The sequence below is a fragment of the Bombus pyrosoma genome, linkage group LG3 (genome assembly GCF_014825855.1).
Source record: "Bombus pyrosoma isolate SC7728 linkage group LG3, ASM1482585v1, whole genome shotgun sequence".
NCBI lineage: Eukaryota > Metazoa > Arthropoda > Insecta > Hymenoptera > Apidae > Bombus > Bombus pyrosoma.
In genome coordinates, this window is record NC_057772.1 from 15,770,103 (window position 1) to 15,787,163 (window position 17,061).

At 34.8% G+C, this 17,061-nt stretch overlaps 2 protein-coding genes across 7 annotated transcripts; one reads left to right on the forward strand and one right to left on the reverse strand.

Annotated features, from left to right (window-relative positions):
• The first annotated feature begins 153 nt into the window (after nt 1-153).
• On the forward strand, nt 154-2,328 carry LOC122565879 (N6-adenosine-methyltransferase non-catalytic subunit). Its single transcript, XM_043722358.1, has 5 exons — nt 154-432; nt 524-700; nt 771-1,088; nt 1,161-1,543; nt 1,625-2,328. Exons 1-5 carry the CDS (start codon nt 376-378, stop codon nt 1,860-1,862), a joined length of 1,173 nt encoding a protein of 390 aa, XP_043578293.1. The 5' UTR covers nt 154-375; the 3' UTR covers nt 1,863-2,328.
• LOC122565877 (phosphatidylinositol 3,4,5-trisphosphate 3-phosphatase and dual-specificity protein phosphatase PTEN) lies at nt 1,987-16,767 on the reverse strand. 6 transcript variants are annotated; one of them, XM_043722346.1, is made up of 10 exons: nt 14,923-15,857; nt 14,478-14,682; nt 14,257-14,386; nt 13,889-14,167; nt 13,675-13,820; nt 13,433-13,596; nt 13,074-13,355; nt 12,748-12,934; nt 3,739-3,822; nt 1,987-3,640 (listed from the first exon to the last, which is right to left on the reverse strand). In XM_043722346.1, exons 1-10 carry the CDS (start codon nt 14,992-14,994, stop codon nt 3,621-3,623), a joined length of 1,569 nt encoding a protein of 522 aa, XP_043578281.1. In that variant the 5' UTR covers nt 14,995-15,857; the 3' UTR covers nt 1,987-3,620. The 6 variants fall into 6 exon arrangements, with proteins under 6 accessions (XP_043578281.1, XP_043578282.1, XP_043578286.1 ...); XM_043722347.1 differs by lacking the exons at nt 1,987-3,640; nt 3,739-3,822 and adding an exon at nt 4,088-7,292; XM_043722351.1 differs by lacking the exons at nt 1,987-3,640; nt 3,739-3,822; nt 14,923-15,857 and adding an exon at nt 16,246-16,767 and having other exon boundaries at nt 9,320-12,934.
• Nucleotides 16,768-17,061: the final 294 nt, after the last annotated feature.

The window sequence follows — 17,061 nt, forward strand, 5'->3', positions numbered from 1 at the left end:
AAGCAGTCTTGTCGTTTGTTGCACGGTTTTCCACGAGAGGTCGTTCATCGTTTACGCGCCGTCTTAGCGCGATACATGAAGGAAAATGAAAATTCATTTGGCTACAAGATGGCGTGCGTGTACATTTTGTTTTCAGATCTTTTGGAGTGTTAGGTTAGGCAGCAGCGGATTATCGTTGACTGTACATACGTTAAATTTCGCGAACTTTCTCTTAAATTCGATCACTGAATTATAAGATAAAAGGAAAGTAACAAATACAGTTGTAGTTGTTCTGCTTGTTCTCCCTTTCGAACCGTGGAAATGAACAGAATAGTTATAAACGGAAATGTACGATAGATATTATTTTGCGACCAGTTCCAAAGGATTTAGCAGAAGATGCTTCAGACGCTACGCGAACGTTCGCAAAAACGCAAGAAATTGCTCGCTCAGACGGTGAGAACTACTCAAACGTGATTTCATGACATTGAGGTTATGTTCGCAAATAAGAGTTTGTGAATGGTACGAATTCGTTTCTTCCATGTAGTTAGGTGTTTCGAGTGTAGACGAGTTGCGGCAAATTCTTGGAACGGATGTCGACGATACGCAGAAGAAAAAATTGAAATCGGTATCAGAGAAATCGGAGAACGGAGTGAAAGATTTAAAAGGTGAAACAGCACCGACCGACGAAATCGTTTACAAAGACTCGTCGACGTTTTTAAAGGTAAGCGAGTTTGTATTCATAACCAAGCAACTATCTGTTTCCACTTTCGACTACGGATTTATTTTTTAAGGGAACGCAATCGTCGAATCCGCATAATGACTACTGTCAACATTTCATCGACACGGGTCAGCGACCTCAAAATTTCATTAGGGACGTGGGTCTGGCGGACAGATTCGAGGAATACCCGAAACTGCGAGAGCTGATCAAGTTGAAAGATGATTTAATCGCCGAAACCGCAACACCGCCCATGTATCTAAAAACCGACCTGTTTACGTACAATTTGAAGGAACTGAATTGCAAGTTCGACGTAATTTTGATCGAACCTCCTTTGGAAGAGTACCAACGCACCTGTGGTGCTACAAACGTGCAACTTTGGAATTGGGATCAGGTGAGTAAAGATTATACAACGTACCTCTTCTCTACTCGTAACGCCTTTATTAAAAACAATCTATATTCGTAGATAATGGAATTGGATATCGGCGAAGTGGCGGCCAATCGGAGCTTCGTGTTTCTGTGGTGCGGCAGTAGCGATGGACTAGATATGGGACGTTTCTGTCTTCGGAAATGGGGTTTTAGACGATGCGAAGACATATGCTGGATTCGCACCAACATTAATAACCCAGGGCACAGTAAAAACCTAGATAGCAAGGCCGTACTTCAGAGAACCAAAGAGCACTGCCTGATGGGTATCAAGGGGACCGTCAGACGATCCACGGATGGAGATTTCATTCATGCAAACGTCGATATTGATTTGATCATTTCGGAGGAGCCTGAATATGGTTCTATAGAAAAGCCTGTCGAGATTTTTCACATAATCGAACACTTCTGTCTCGGCAGACGACGGTAAGCGAGAAAAGCGTGTACATACGTATCAGAGCGTTCAACTCACTCAGCTAATCAACAATATTTTCGCACTTTACATAGATTGCATTTGTTCGGTCGAGACAGTACTATTCGACCAGGATGGCTTACTGTAGGCCCTGAGCTAACCAACACGAATTTCAACGCAGACCTCTATACTAGTTACTTTGCCAATGGTCAAATCACCACTGGTTGTACAGAACGTATCGAAGCTCTCAGACCAAAGTCTCCACCGCCAAAGGGGAAAGTCGCCGGTCGAGGTAGAGGCGGTTTCACTCGAGGACGTGGTAGAGGAAGGTAAAACGGTCCGCTGGCGATGATCGTTTTAAATCCTTTCTTTACGTATTGTAATGACCAAATACACCACACGTTGCCAAAACGTTGGCAACCAGATCACCACATCTCTTCCGTTAAAAGATTCGGTATCACGTGAAGAAAGCTTGTACCTTTGTATTGTACGATAATTTGTTTTACATATTGTGTTATAGCGTATTTCGAATATACCGCGCTACCGAATATACCAATTCTCTTCAATTACATGTATATATAATCACGCAACGAATCAGTTAACGCGCGAATGGTATCGAAACTATCGGGCATTTTTCTCACACCCTGACTTATGATTTAGAATCGAATATCACGATGTTTCTAACAATATACACCGCATTACGTGTAAATACTTTTATCCATTCGCGTCCTATTTGGAATATTTTGTAACGCAAACCAATATACAACATGTTCGAAATAAAGTCCAATATCGAATCGATGGTCACGGAGAATATCAATGCTTTATGCCTATTTACGCGTGTGGGTCGCTTAACAATATATCAATCATTCACCGGCACAATTAGCCGAGAGCTTTTTAAATTTTCGTCTAAGAACGATTCTTAAGAACGATTATACAAATCTTAGCATCTTAAGTATACGCATTCTTAAAAAGCAAACGCGATTATTTCGAAACGTTTGAGATCCGGTCATATTACTTTGTACTTTGTGTCTTGAGAATATTGAAATTTCTATAAATACAACTTACTACATAGTTAACTACATTTACAACTTTTATACGATCCACGGAAACTTACGAACATACTTCTTGGCCCCAGTAAAGCTTCCGGTAGTGTAGAATACGTATTCGATAAATGGTTCGCATTTTCTCGCATCTGAAACTTCCCATGAACTTTAAACGTATCGAAGAGGAACGAATCATGCTTGACGACAATCGATTTACGACGCTTTTAGATTATAGATTTCATGGAATAACATCCTTTGATTTTCATCGCTGACGCATCGCCAAAAGTTTGCGAAACGTTCGTTTCATAATAATTCGTATTAACTTCTAAATCTACGTACGATTACTATGCTCGGCGAGTACAATGAATTAAAAAATGGAATTATCTCGATAATAAAAAATATAGAGCACTGGATGTGCTTACCGATTCGGTTCATTGAACGTTTGAGAGAAAGAAAAGCTTGCAAAACCAAAATTATCGTTTGAATAAAATCACGAAAAGAAGATGACAAATTCATTGCCTTAAAACAATGATCGTCAATATGCGTAAAAATATCGAACGACGAACCTTGCGGTCAACGCGAGTATAAAATATATTTCTTTCTAGCTAATTACATATTGTCGTCGATATAAAATATACGAGAAACGAGTATCTACAAATTAAAATCGATCAACGGTACGATCGGTCGTCGAAAGTATAAATTAGAAGGTGTTAATCGTTCGAGTTAAGAAACGCGTCTTTTTTCCCAAAAATGCCGTGTAGGCGAAGAGAACTATCTTACACATGGTAAAAATGATTAGACAGAAAAAGAGAGAGAGAGAGAGAACGAGAAAAAGAAAGAAACGCAATTTTTTTGAAATTCTACCAGCTATTAAGAAGAATACGAATATATATGTATAGCGATGAACTGGCAGGCACAGGCAGAACTCGTTGGTATCGACTGATCGATTCGTTCGTGAGCAAACGATGAGTCGCAGTGAAGTGGACCGTTTTTGAGAGTAGAGTTTAGTTCTGATCGGTCTCCATCGGATCGGTCTACAGTTTCAAAGTCACAAATAGGTCGACTCCCCTGTAAGCAGAGTCAATGTGAATTACGTGGAAAGTTGACTTGTTAGCATATATGTACATAGTTAACGAAACGCAAAATCGCGTCGAGCAAATGCGTACCTGTATAGAAGAATTTAAATTTCTGCGAATGCGAGTGGCAAGGATCTCGGTTTTCTCCGTTTCCTACTTTATGCAGGGTGTTTCCTAGCGTATTTCATAAGAACAAACAAAAATCATCGTTAAAACAGTAAACTCGCACTACGTTTAGAAAAGTTCGAAAAGGAAGAACAAAGAAAAGTAAAAGAGATGCGGAAAAATGAAACGAACAAAATAGAGAGGAACAACGTGTTATTGTTTAATTGCGTCCTTCGATGCTCGATAACCTTTTTTTTTTTTCTTTTTTAATGATCGAAAATGTTGGAGGGGACGATATGTGGAGAGTTGTATTCGTATATAATATCACAGAAAAAAATAATGCATCTTATTTATATTTTGAACATTCCGCATGAATCATATAAAAGTTAGTTTTAAGAGATATCACTTATAAAACGATATTTATGAGCTTCGTATGAGAAAAAATATGTCCGAGAAGCGTGTACGTTACAAGAAGTAACAATATGGTACATACGTATGCCATAATTATTGGTACGTAAAAACGTATTTAGTAAGTTTACCTTCTTCGTTACTTTTAGAGGGTAAAAAACTGAGGTATCGCAACGATTGCTAGCGAGTCGACGTTAGTTCAGTGAACTACAGATGCGATTAAAATAGTTCGAGCGAGGTAAATTTACTAATTCGTTCGAGGTAATCCAAAACTCGCTACCTGATAACACGAATAAGTATTTCATTCGCTCTTGCACTGTTTTCGATCATTGCACGCACACACGCACACATTCTCTCTCTCTCTCTCTCTCTCTCTCTCTCTCCCTTCTTCCTTCCTTTTTCTTCTCCCTCCCTTCCTCTCTTCCATTTTATCAACCATCAAATTTAATTTCGATGACAAAAAGAAAAGCAAACATAGAAATAAAGATAGATTCTGAGACGCGGGATCAGAATTTATTCGAAAAACGAGAATGAGCTTTTTTTCTCGATGCATTCTCTTCGACATACGTGAATCGCGTATCAACGTATTTATCGTGCCATAACTAATTTTATGCAAATTTCATAAGTTTACGGTACTTATATCAACGAACGGAAAGATGCACCAACGAACGATAACGAACGACCGCATTTTTTTTACTTAACCGTGCGCGCGTATTACTATTCGTATTCGTAATCTTGTCTAAGGCTCGTGGCTAAAATCTATGCGAACGATCAACTCGGCAAGTTAGCAAAAGAGAGAAAGCGTTGATGTAAACACGCGAAATTTCAACATACTAATACGTTTCGTTAAAAGGAATAAGTTTTTGCAATATCATCTCTTGTTGCATATACGGACTCGGTCGATTTTGAATTTTCTTCCGTAGCGCGCGTGCGACTTGTCCGGTCTGCGTATCGGTCTGAGCGTACACATAATCGAAATGTTCGTTCATGGCTGCATGTACAAACGAACAAAACGAAGATACAATAACAGCGAAATTAGAAGAAATGCCAGTTAGAACGATGCATGACGCGACTCTATTTGTCATCATCGTTTTTAATTGCATCGAGTTACGAACTATCGTATCGCAACGTACAAGCTATGAGTTAGGAAAGGACGGCGTCAGAAACGATTCTTGTTGCGTTCTCTAAATTCATTTGTATCCTTTGCATATTCGATCAAATGGACGTTTCTCATCCAAAAGCTTAAAGAATTCGCGTATTGTGCGAGTGCTAAGGAAACAACGATATCTTTTATTCGAACAAAATTTCGCGAAAAATTTCGATCTACATCGAACGTTACTACGGTCGCAGGCGTGTACCAACTGTTTAAACGCATCGCGAACATCGTAACGTTACAATGTGATCTTTCTTTTTAGCCGTAACACAGAGCAGAACCGCATAGCTTCCGAGTCCGACATCTATGGCTTTTCTATCTTTCTTTTTTCTCAATTTTGCTTTTTCTTGAGACCATGTAAACGAACAGCGATCAGAAACATTCGTAGAACATCCGATGAGTCGGTGTAGAATCTATTCGACGATATCGTCGTAACGATTTATCGATTAACGTCGTATCGCCTTCTACCTTCGAAAAGAATAAAAACTGCGAACCCTACACCGAATAGGTTCGTTTATACAATTCTACTTTTCACGGCGCAATTCGCAAATTTTTCATAAATACCCTTAGCTTAGGTAAAAGCAAAAATGTTTATGCGCGCCGTGATCACGAGTCGAAGTGAAACATTGCGCGGCCAGATTCTTCATGACTATGTAATACTTAGACGACTCACGCACGATACATTCTACATCGCTCGTCTATTTTCCTTTTGTTACGCTCTTTCCCTCATTTTTATTCTTTTTTTGCGCATATACATAAGTATCTGTGATCGCAAAATTCGTCAGATAAGATCATTCGATATACATATTCCTTTCGGTAGATTTGTCATAGTGAAACAAATTTTGGTAAATTATACCGATTGCAATAGAAAAACATAGAGTTACGTGTTTAGTTAATGTGGTGATACAACGTGTATCGATTCGATCGTCTTTACAGAGGAAAACAAAGTTAATACACAAGTACGATAAACGTCGTCGTTATCGAACGAAGAGCAAACGACATCCTTGACGCTGTGGTTACCGATGTTAGAGTTCTCGTGAATATTAGTGATGCTGATGTTCTTCTTGTCCTTACCATTCTTGTTGCTGTATTTATTGACTTACAATTTATTAACGTTACGAAAATAATCTTGCTTTTTTTTTTACAGCATTATTCTTCCATCTGGATTCATAATCTATATAAACACACTTTCTTTCTCAGCCTATAAGACCGACGCGGCTATTTCTTCAAACACCAGCCATTGTCTCGTATTCGCGAGAATGCGCAGTTTCACCGACAAAACGAGATAAGCGTTACACAAGCCGCATTATGTATCTTTAATATGCTGAGCATGGAATTTCTCTTTACCATTTACATTGATTCTTTCTTTCTATAACGTTTAGCCTTTTCACTCTTCTTTTTCATTTTCTTCTCCCTTCTACCTCTACCTTTCAGATTTTGCTCAGAGAACTTCCAGCTCGTTGATAATAAATATAAAATACATGGTTTTAAAGAACATTCATTTATAATTATGCTTGGTGTTTATAAATAAATTCCAATGGAATTCTTCGATCAAACATATTGGACGAAAGGAAAGAATATGTGTGTAACACGAGCCAAACTGATGCGCATTCGTGAAAGAAGTTAAGAAAGAAAGAAAGCGACATATTTTTGAGACACGAATCTTCGAGATACGAAACAAAATTTCGTTACTGATATAAACGTTTTCTTTGGCTTGTTGGAACTAATATGCGTCGTCTAACAACACTTTACATGTCGTTAAAAGGACACGGATCGTTTGTTCGAGCGTAACATTCCAATCGAGCGTACATCTTCGATAATAAAGATGATAGTCGAATTTCTAATGTCCGCATGTGAATATGCGAGAGACAGCAATGTCGAAGAGTGTAGAGGGATGACTGGCGATGAACTCACAAAACATCTATCATTCCTCCGTCTGATAGAAGGCGGTATCGTCCAACACGCTGGTCCATGTCCACTAAGGGTGAACAGACATATAGAGAGGCAGTTGGTCAATATTGTGTATTTCAATTCTTAGATCGAATCTATATCTAAATACGGTGCGGTGCGGTGGAGGACAAAGTGAGCTCACTACCAAATATCTATATATTTCTCTTCTTCTTCTCTTATCCACATTCCTCTTCAAGTAAATTTCTCTCTCACTCCCACTCTCTCTTTCTTCCTTTCTTCCTTTTTATTCTTTTTGCTCGCGCGCACATTCTTCCAAAGATTCACGTTTCTCATCATCTTTTATCGACAATAAACGCGCGTGATAGAGTAAACGTGTTAGTGATTAACGATTGAACAGATCACCCAACACACGTACCCACACCGTATTAAATTTATAAAAAAAGATTTAACGCTCGATAACGAGACAACAGCACGTAGCATTATATTCGGACATGCGAAAGAAAAAGGGAAATTACAAAGCTGTATCCATTAAATCACATTAAAATACTATATAGCATTCACCAAAGACCAAAACGCTGTTAAAGATCATGTAAACGGAAGAAAAAATGACATGCAAGATAACAAGATAACTTCTACGGAACAAACCAAATGGAGAAATTTTCATGATCGACATTTGATACAATTTTGAATGCTGTACAGGCATAACGTGATCTATAAAGCTCAAATTTTGTATTTGGCAGAAGCACATTCTGATACATTCGCATGACACGCTGCCAATGCCAAAATGCTACATTTCTGTCTTGTGCAACAAATATTTGACGCTATGCAAAGAAAAATGATGTATAATTGTTATATAAAATACTATTCGTCGTTACAGCGGCATACATTAAAAGGCAAAAGAATTGGTATATCCATATTCAAATACGGTCTCATGAAGATCAAGTATGTTACACTCTTCTGCCAAATTATTAGTTTAGAATGTGCTTCGGATACGTACAATGTTTGAGTCCAATCAATGAGCCAAGCGCTTCATAATCCTCCCGTAAATAAGGAACTACAAGGAGAAAGCGTTACAAACGATGTACATATTTTATTTTTTATAAATAGAAAGGAGAAGTAGTACATAGATAAATATAAAAGGGTGGGGAACCATAAGCAGATATGTAATGAACAAAATTTTTTGTAGTAAGAGTTTTGAAGTAAAGTTTGCATATTACAGAGAATCGGAAGACGTAAGTATATAGAAAGTTCTAAAAGTGTGCTATTTAAAACTGCAATGCATGTGTAACATCATTCATAAAATATTTGTTACAGGAATACATTTGAGATATAAATATACGTTTATACGCTTAAAAATCGCTAATATTTTGTTTGAAATATTAACAATAATAACAATAATAATAATAATAATAATAGTAGTAGTAGTAGTAGTAGTAGTAGTAGTAGTAGTAGTAGTAGTAGTAGTAGTAGTAGTAGTAGTAGTAACAGTAGTCCTAGCAGTAGTAGCAGTAGTAGTAGAGGTGGTGGTGGTGGTGGTAGCGGTAGTAGTAATAACAGTAGTAGTAGTAACAGTAGTAGTAGTAACAGTAGCAGTAATAATAATAGTAGTAGTAATAGTAGTAGTAGTAATAGTAATAAAATAATGATAATAATAATGATGTCTCTGATGGTGGTATTAGCATAATGATAAAACAGCAGCAGCAGTTGCAGTATTAAAGATAAAGATAATGATAATAATAATAATAATAATAATAATAATAATGATGATGATGATGATGATGATGATGATGATGATGATGATGATGATGATGATGATGATGATAATGAATCAAAGTAATAGAAGTAGAAGTGAAAGTAATAATAATAGTAGTAGTAGTAGTAGTAGTAGTAGTAGTAGTGGTGGTAGTAGTAGTAGTAGTAGTAGTAGTAGTAGTGGTAGTAGTAGTAGTAGTAGTAGTAGTAGTAGTAGTAGTAGTAGTAGTAGAATAATAATAATAACAACAACAACAACGATAATAATAATAACAATATTAACTAATGATAATAATAGTAATAATTAATAATAAGAGTACATACAAAGATATAGCAACGATATAATTAATAATCATAAGTATAATAGTATCACAAAATAATCATTACAGAATATGTAATTTAAAATATTACAGACATCCGATAACTATGGTTATTATTAACTACAAACATGCAGCGATGCAAAAACCAGTGTAAAATTACAATGTATCAAGGTTTTGATATAATATTCCTAAACATACACCAAAAAACAAGATAAAATTTTGAATATTTGCATTCTAAATATTAAAAATTGCCAGGCTTCATCTATCTTTTGCATACTCATGCATGACACGATAAATATAATGTTAATCATGAAAATTATTAAACATGTACAAGTACTACAATCTATAAGAACAATTCAGAGAGGAACTACATATTGACAAACGATGAAATTTTCAAAGAATGACAATCATCCGAATATCTAATCCCTGTGTGGTTAGAGAATTGTTCAATTATAATAATATTAACTACGTATTTACAAAACTAACATATATAAAAGTCTAAAATCACCGTATATTAACAGCTTCAAAGATATCTTTCTATTTATACGTATTAACTATTCATAATCAGAATTCCATGTTGTTTGAAACTTTGTGTGCCTCTATTATGCTTTTCTCGATAATCTAATTATATTATTAACAACAATCACATATAAGTTTCATCGAAGTATTCGTAAGTTTTCTGTTTTACTTTAATACGACCTTATGAATTTTTACATAGTCGTATCGTACGTAGAGATTTTAATTCATCACACGTTCAAACGCGTAAGTAATCGAAAGAAAAATGGATCATTTTCTAAATAATAATAAATTTCATAATTTCTGATCATGTTCAATTTTTTTTACAACTTAAAAAAGAGAAACGGGAGAAAAAGAAAACAGGAAGAAAAAGAAAAAAAAGAAATGTGAGGAAAACTCTTCTCACGCTTGATAATGAGCGAACAGATGAAAAATTGGAGATTAATGATAACAATTAAGCGAAACACGCGAATGTGTGTGATTGAACATAGAGAAAGATCGTTGCGATTTTGACGTGAGTAAATTTAGAGGTAATAGGTAAGTAGGAAATGAAAACGGAGCGAATAGAGTCTCATAAGGAAACTTTGTGTACGTATCAAGTAACAACTTTCAATACTAATTTATTTATCGACAATTTATTGCTACCTAACAGTATACGTATCCGCTTCGTAATCATATCCATATACGCTTGAATTATGACTGCGTAGCTTGTACGAAAATCTGTAAAACCTATATTTATATATATGTGTATATATATATACATATATATATATATGTATGTATATGTATATCTAATAGAAAAATAATTAATTAGTAAAATCAGTATTAGATCGTTTTCAAATTCATTTTGCAATGTATGCAATTCTTTGCATGCCATTTCGCAAGTCTTATTCTCGTAAATTTATTACGACATATATATATTTAATTTGTATGTAACTATTATTATTCGTACCACAAATCTGTAACTCAATACACAATTTCCGAATCGATATTCGATACGGACAACATTTCAATGGTTGCACTATAATTCAACAAACGTAAAATATCAGTTTTAAGACCGCTTCTTTAAAACTGAATTTTACAAGGTTTCGCTAAATATTTCTGTGTACATTTGTCGCGAATTTTTCGTGTTACTTTGTACCCATAAAAAAAATAATTTAAAAAACAGCAAACGAATAGAAAGAAAAAATAATAAAACACTTCTCTCAAATTACATGTAATTATGTAAAAGAAAGAAGTTAATATCCTTAAGGTAACGTTATTCGATTAGGTAATTTTTGAATATTTGCACACGATATAATCTTAGTACCGCAGTAACAAAGATTCACACACGATAATTTACTCGATAGAACACGATAACTTAATTGAAATTAGATGTATCTTGTCATCGATATGAAAATCGTGTTCGCAAGATATCAAGAATTACAACTTTAAAAAATTGCACAGCCTGTTAATCTATAACATATTTCTATTACAAAATTGAAAGAATTAAATTTTCTGTACATTTGTTATCTTACAAATTTTGGCTACAATCTTCTACTCAAATCTATGCGAATTAGTTTTGCTATTTCCAAAACGTTAACGATCATCACATTGTATAAGGCAATCAGGATACATTTAAGTTATTTATCTGTTTCATAATGCCACGTCGAATACAAGTACAAACGGTAAAATGTTACGATTACAAATTGTCGCGCTTCTTACTCCCGTACTTATTGCATTAGTCAATTATTTTCTATAAGTTGGCTTTGTCATACAATTACAAAACAAATACTAGTTTCGTACATAGTACGTGATTACATAATTGCATAAACGCAAAAGACGGCACTTTCTCTTCAACACTAAGAATTCTCTTATTTGTTTGTTTGTGTGTATGTGCGTGGGCACGCGTGCGCGCGTGTGCGTATGTACATATGTATATTCACACACAACATCAAATTTTACTACATCGGACAGTTAAAATAAACAGTCATCGAAACAAAATACTTCAGGAAATCTACTGAAAAATAGATGGAACGTACATGGTAGTCATAATAGAGATTAATTCTTTTTCAATAATTTTTAATAATAAATATCCAATAATTTCTATTCAGAAAAAAAGATCGTAATCTTGAATCTTGAATACTGAAACATCTTAATATTTTGCAAACAATATCTGCTATGCAAAAATATACAATATCTTAATTTGCAGTTCTTTTATTTCGGGACATTCGATGGAATCTACTTAGTATCGACTATCTCAGATATATTATCAATATCAAAAGCTTTTGTTACACAAATGTAGAATCAATAACTTTGATTAATTATAACTTTATAACTACAACAAAACATTAAACATTCATTTGATAAATGTTATCTTACCGAAGGAATAGTATCGAAATATTCTGATATACTACTGATTTCATAAAAATTCTCTACCAAAGTATTTTTTTAAGTCTTCTTATCTTTCGAAACTGATCAGCCTAAACCTTTCTATAGACACATATTATTGTTCATTATCAGAGGACATTAGATAAAATCGATGCATTTAAGAACTTATCGAATGCTAATTTTTCATGCTAGCATAACAAAAAGAAACTAATAGCACGATCTGGTTTCACATAAAATTATTGTAAAGCTCGAATGCCAGTTCAGAGAACTCAGCGTTTAAGTACAAGATACGATAAATATATGTATATATACATATGTACGTGTATGTACATATACAAATATATATTTCTTTTTATGTGTCTAACGTGGCCGAACGTATGAGAGCTGAAGAACGTTTCACATTGCCAGTGCTTTGCCGATGACTACTTCTACTTTTATCCCCATGCGAGAGTAAACCTTTTGCAGTTTCTCTGAGACTAGCTCTTTGGTGGATACTAACGTGTGTACGGCTACTGCTGTGTGTAAGAGGATGGTGATTCACCACCAGAGATGCAGAAGACTCACCAGATTCCCCATCTTCATCTCCCGTCGTATCACCAGTTGTGTCGCATTCACTGCTATCCGCTTCGCTTGATTCGCTCGGGGTATCTTGTCCTCCCATTCCTATTTGTATACCCTCTCCTGTTCTATTTGTTGTCGCTGATACAGTTTGCGATATATTACCACCCATCCGATGCATAAATAAGCTAACCTACAACAACGTTCAATCAGTTAGAATAGAATGATTGTTCGTAGAATAAAATTCGGATAAATATAATAAATACATATAAAACGCGACAAATGTGTATGATTAATTTACTCATCAAATGTGATCAATTATATGTACTTACTTTAAAATCAGCGCTATACACTTTGTGATGTTTATCCTTGTGTGCGTCGTCCAGACCCCATTTATCTATACTTAAAACAAGAGTAGGTGGCATAGGTCCGAGACTAGCTAAGGATCCGGCTCTGGGTTTCATGTGCGACATAACCACTGGTAATTCCATAGTTGCACCATCGCAACTCAATGCCCTAGTTGAACGCTCAACTGGTAACTCTCCATTATCGTATTCCGGCGATAAGTAGTCTCGTACGAAGAATGTATTGAACCAAAAATGAAACAATTTTTCCTAGGTACGGAGCGAACGAATTGATTAAGTATGTTATGAAAAATTATGAATCTCGTTAATCTTATCTGAATATGTACCTTTCGCTTCATTTTTGGTCTGTTAAAGAAATCCACTCGTATATCTCCCGTCAATGCTATGCTGTGTTTTAAAGGGATGCTGACTGTGTGCATTCCTTTTCGTACTTCTACTATATCGGAACTAAATATTTTTTTCTTAGATTCAGATATTATGCAATGCAAATCTAAAATACAAAAACTGTATGTAATCATATTTTAAATCTAATTTTTCCAATAAATCCTCAATAGCTCATTATTCTTACATCCTTGACCTCCATGAAAAATAGGAGCTGGATCCAATTGTATTTTTCGTAACAACAATGTATCCGGTTGATAATCTAGTCCTTCTTGTACAAGAGTAGCATAATAATCCACATACCTCCTCTGTGAAGGTATTGTTACCCCCTTCCTGAATAATAAACAATATTAATAAAACAATTGTTCATACATAACAAGAACAAAAGATAATATAATCACCTATCGTGTGTTCTTTTATTTCCATAGTAATTAAGGGCTTCTGTGGCAGTGGGAAATTGTTTAGTATGAAGAAGGTAACAACACACCATTACACCCGTCCGACCTTTACCAGCCTTACAGTGTACGACAGCTACATTTTCTTGATGACGACTAAGCCATTCGTGCACGTCTTCACAAAATGGTCTGATTTGATCCAACATTGGTGGATTATGATCATCAAACGCATATGTAGCTACCCTTTGTTTAAATTTCTTAAAATCATAAGATCTCTCTGAACATCTGAAAGATATAATTGTTTTAAAATTTATTTCTTGATCCTTTGATAAAAGAAACAAAAATAAGCATAAAAGAGTGTTTGAAATGCTTACAGATTGTAAATCTTATAATGATCTTTATGCCTAGATTCCAACAGTTTAACAACATCATCTATGTGATTCCTATATACTCCTTCTAACTTTTCAGCTGGAAAACCCATTGCTATTAAGTTATCTCTTATATCTGTTGTTAACACACCATGGTTAAGGAATATAGAGACAAAAATATCAATACATATCAAGAAATTATGCTGATAATTGTGAAAAAAGGATACATGTGAGATCAAGGTCAAAGCCATCTTCTGTGAAACGCCTACGACGTTTGCTCACCATTCCCTTGATACGGTTGGTCATCTTCATATTACTGATAGTGTTGGACATATTTAGCTGACTGAATTTTAAATCTCCTCCCTCAGTTCCAATAATTTCAGTCTCCACTTCTTCTTGATAACAAAATGACAAGATTGCCCATGACCATTGCTAGAGAAAAATGACAAAATTTTGGTACTAGACTGTTAATTATAATTATAACAGATGTAACATATGTATATACATCCATACATTTGGTTCGTATCTTTAGAACAAGATTAAGAAGTGCATTATACAAACACTGACAAGTAATACAAAAATCAAGATGACGGAATACAAAAAAAGGATAAAAGATAAACCTATATTTCAATTTGAACGTAAATGGTAGATATAGAACCATTAATAACATACTCGCATAAATACTGTGAACTTAATCTTCATACAATCGTTGACAAAATCAGAAGTACAGTCAATAAAAAGCATTTTTAGAGTTTTACAAAGTAACGATTATAGTCTCATGTTTTTTATGATAAATTAAAATCGTACATGAATGCGGTAAGAAAAACTGACACTTGGAACATGGCGAAAAAGAAAGAAAAGAAATGATAAACGATAAACATTCGCGATTTATGGTCATTTGGTTACAAGTTCGTTATCAAAAGAACATTACTCGCAAGAAAACGCCGTGTAGAAGCGTCGATGAAAAGTTAGGTTAAGCACCGTTTATTATACATCACAGAGGCCACTTAACACCGCGGTACATTTTCACGCCAGTTTCACCGATACATTGTCCATCTTCTCTTTAATTTAATGTTCACATATCGTTTATAGGAGACTTGCATCAGATTTTAAAGAAATCGTTCGAGATACCATATTACTTTTGAAAAGTAAAAAAACAATCTTTTCTCGCATGTAACGTAAAATTCACTCCAGTCCTTTCGGAGCATGTTCAACTACGATCTAGCGGCACTCCCAGTTACGGTGAATTTCTAAAGAATAAAGTTAGCATCGATAAAAATCTCCCGAGTGCTTCATGGAATCCGTTGATCTAATTGCTTTATAATCGACAAGTTTTGTCTAATCACACCAATAAATGTATAAACTGGTTCAGAAGTTTTCGTTCACAGAAGAATCACGTTTTGGTGGCGTAATCGTGTCATCGTGTCAAAGTAGTAATATGAACTCAAACCACATTCTATCACGAAAATAAAGTGGTTTTTGGACAAAGAATTTATACAGATGTAATAAACGCACATATTCATGAATACGACCGTGAGGAACAACACAATGTCTATGTTGCATCCTCAATTTGCCAACATGGATAGACACGCACACGCGATACAGACACTCACCACTAACGCATAAGATCATGCATCGCGGTTGTTGCGGAATGGTTGTCCACTCTGCGAACGAACCGTCGTGATGTTACGCAGGATTTTACAGACGATCGTACCGGGATCCGATTGAAATCGTCGTTTTTTCTTTTCTCTTTATCTCCATCTTTTCGTTAAATCGTTAACGAAGGTCAGGCGGAAAAATGAAGAAAAAGTTCAACTTAATTAACAAACAGAAGTTTTCTTTGTAACATCCATTTTAAACACAGTTTACATCTTATGTGAAATGTAAAATCTCCTTCAGCCACCTTTGTCACTAGAAGCGCCATTCACAACGACGCGTTCATATCGCGTTTACTTGCGCTTCTCGCTGCAATGCTTGATAACAGCATTTATGTACCTTTTCTTTTAAGAAAATGTTCTCCTTTCTTGTCTATTCTCGGCGTTTCACCGGTATTACTGCCGTATCTTACCGAAAGAAGAAGAAAGGAACAGGGTAAAGGCTCACAGAGGCTTTGTCATCCTAGAAGTTTCATCCCGGAAACTTTTGCTGCTCTTCTCTGAAATACTCCGTCGGTATCCTTTTTTTTGCGCATGCGTTTTTTCTATTCCTTCTTTTTTTTATATTTATGCTTTCTTTTTATCAAATGTTTCTATTAAACTGCAAAAATTATTTCTCTAAACATTTTATGAATACCGATTCCTTACACTTAAAATCGTATTTTATTAATATTATTAATTTTTTTTTTCTTTGTACTACAAATGTTGATTAAAAGTTATTGTAGTCTTTAACCAAATGTCATATACGTATACATAGAAACAAACTATTTAATATATGAAACTATAATTTTTTTCTTTTTGGTATTTCATGAATTTGCGTTGTCTTTCACACAAAATTATTTTCAAACAGTATTAATTTTTCTATACACGTACTGTCAAGTTTGGTTATAGTCTCGATCTTAAGTTTAAATTATTTGTGCATTAGATATAATAATTTCTTTATCGCTGCTAATTTTGTTTTTATCAATTGCGAAGACGCGATTAATAATAATATTCGAAATATCTGCTTATTTATGAACGAGAATTATGAATTCTTATCTGTACACTGATAAATACAGAAGTTTATACATTTAAGTAACAATCAATTAACAAATTAATTTACATAACAATAATCAAGATATATCCATATCGATTACTTTCTTATATTAATCGAAAT

What these genes read in the sequence shown, in the direction of transcription:
- LOC122565877 (XM_043722346.1), bottom strand. Translation starts at nt 14,994, where the DNA reads ATGCTTTTTATTGACTGTACTTCTGATTTTGTCAACGATTGTATGAAG. An exon ending in AATAAAAGAACACACGATAG is followed by an intron (nt 13,821 to 13,888) that starts GTGATTATATTA and finishes TTTATTATTCAG; the next exon opens with GAAGGGGGTAACAATACCTT. An exon ending in TGTATAGCGCTGATTTTAAA is followed by an intron (nt 12,935 to 13,073) that starts GTAAGTACATAT and finishes ACGTTGTTGTAG; the next exon opens with GTTAGCTTATTTATGCATCG.
- LOC122565879 (XM_043722358.1), top strand. Translation starts at nt 376, where the DNA reads ATGCTTCAGACGCTACGCGAACGTTCGCAAAAACGCAAGAAATTGCTC. An exon ending in ACTCGTCGACGTTTTTAAAG is followed by an intron (nt 701 to 770) that starts GTAAGCGAGTTT and finishes TTATTTTTTAAG; the next exon opens with GGAACGCAATCGTCGAATCC. An exon ending in TTCTGTCTCGGCAGACGACG is followed by an intron (nt 1,544 to 1,624) that starts GTAAGCGAGAAA and finishes CACTTTACATAG; the next exon opens with ATTGCATTTGTTCGGTCGAG.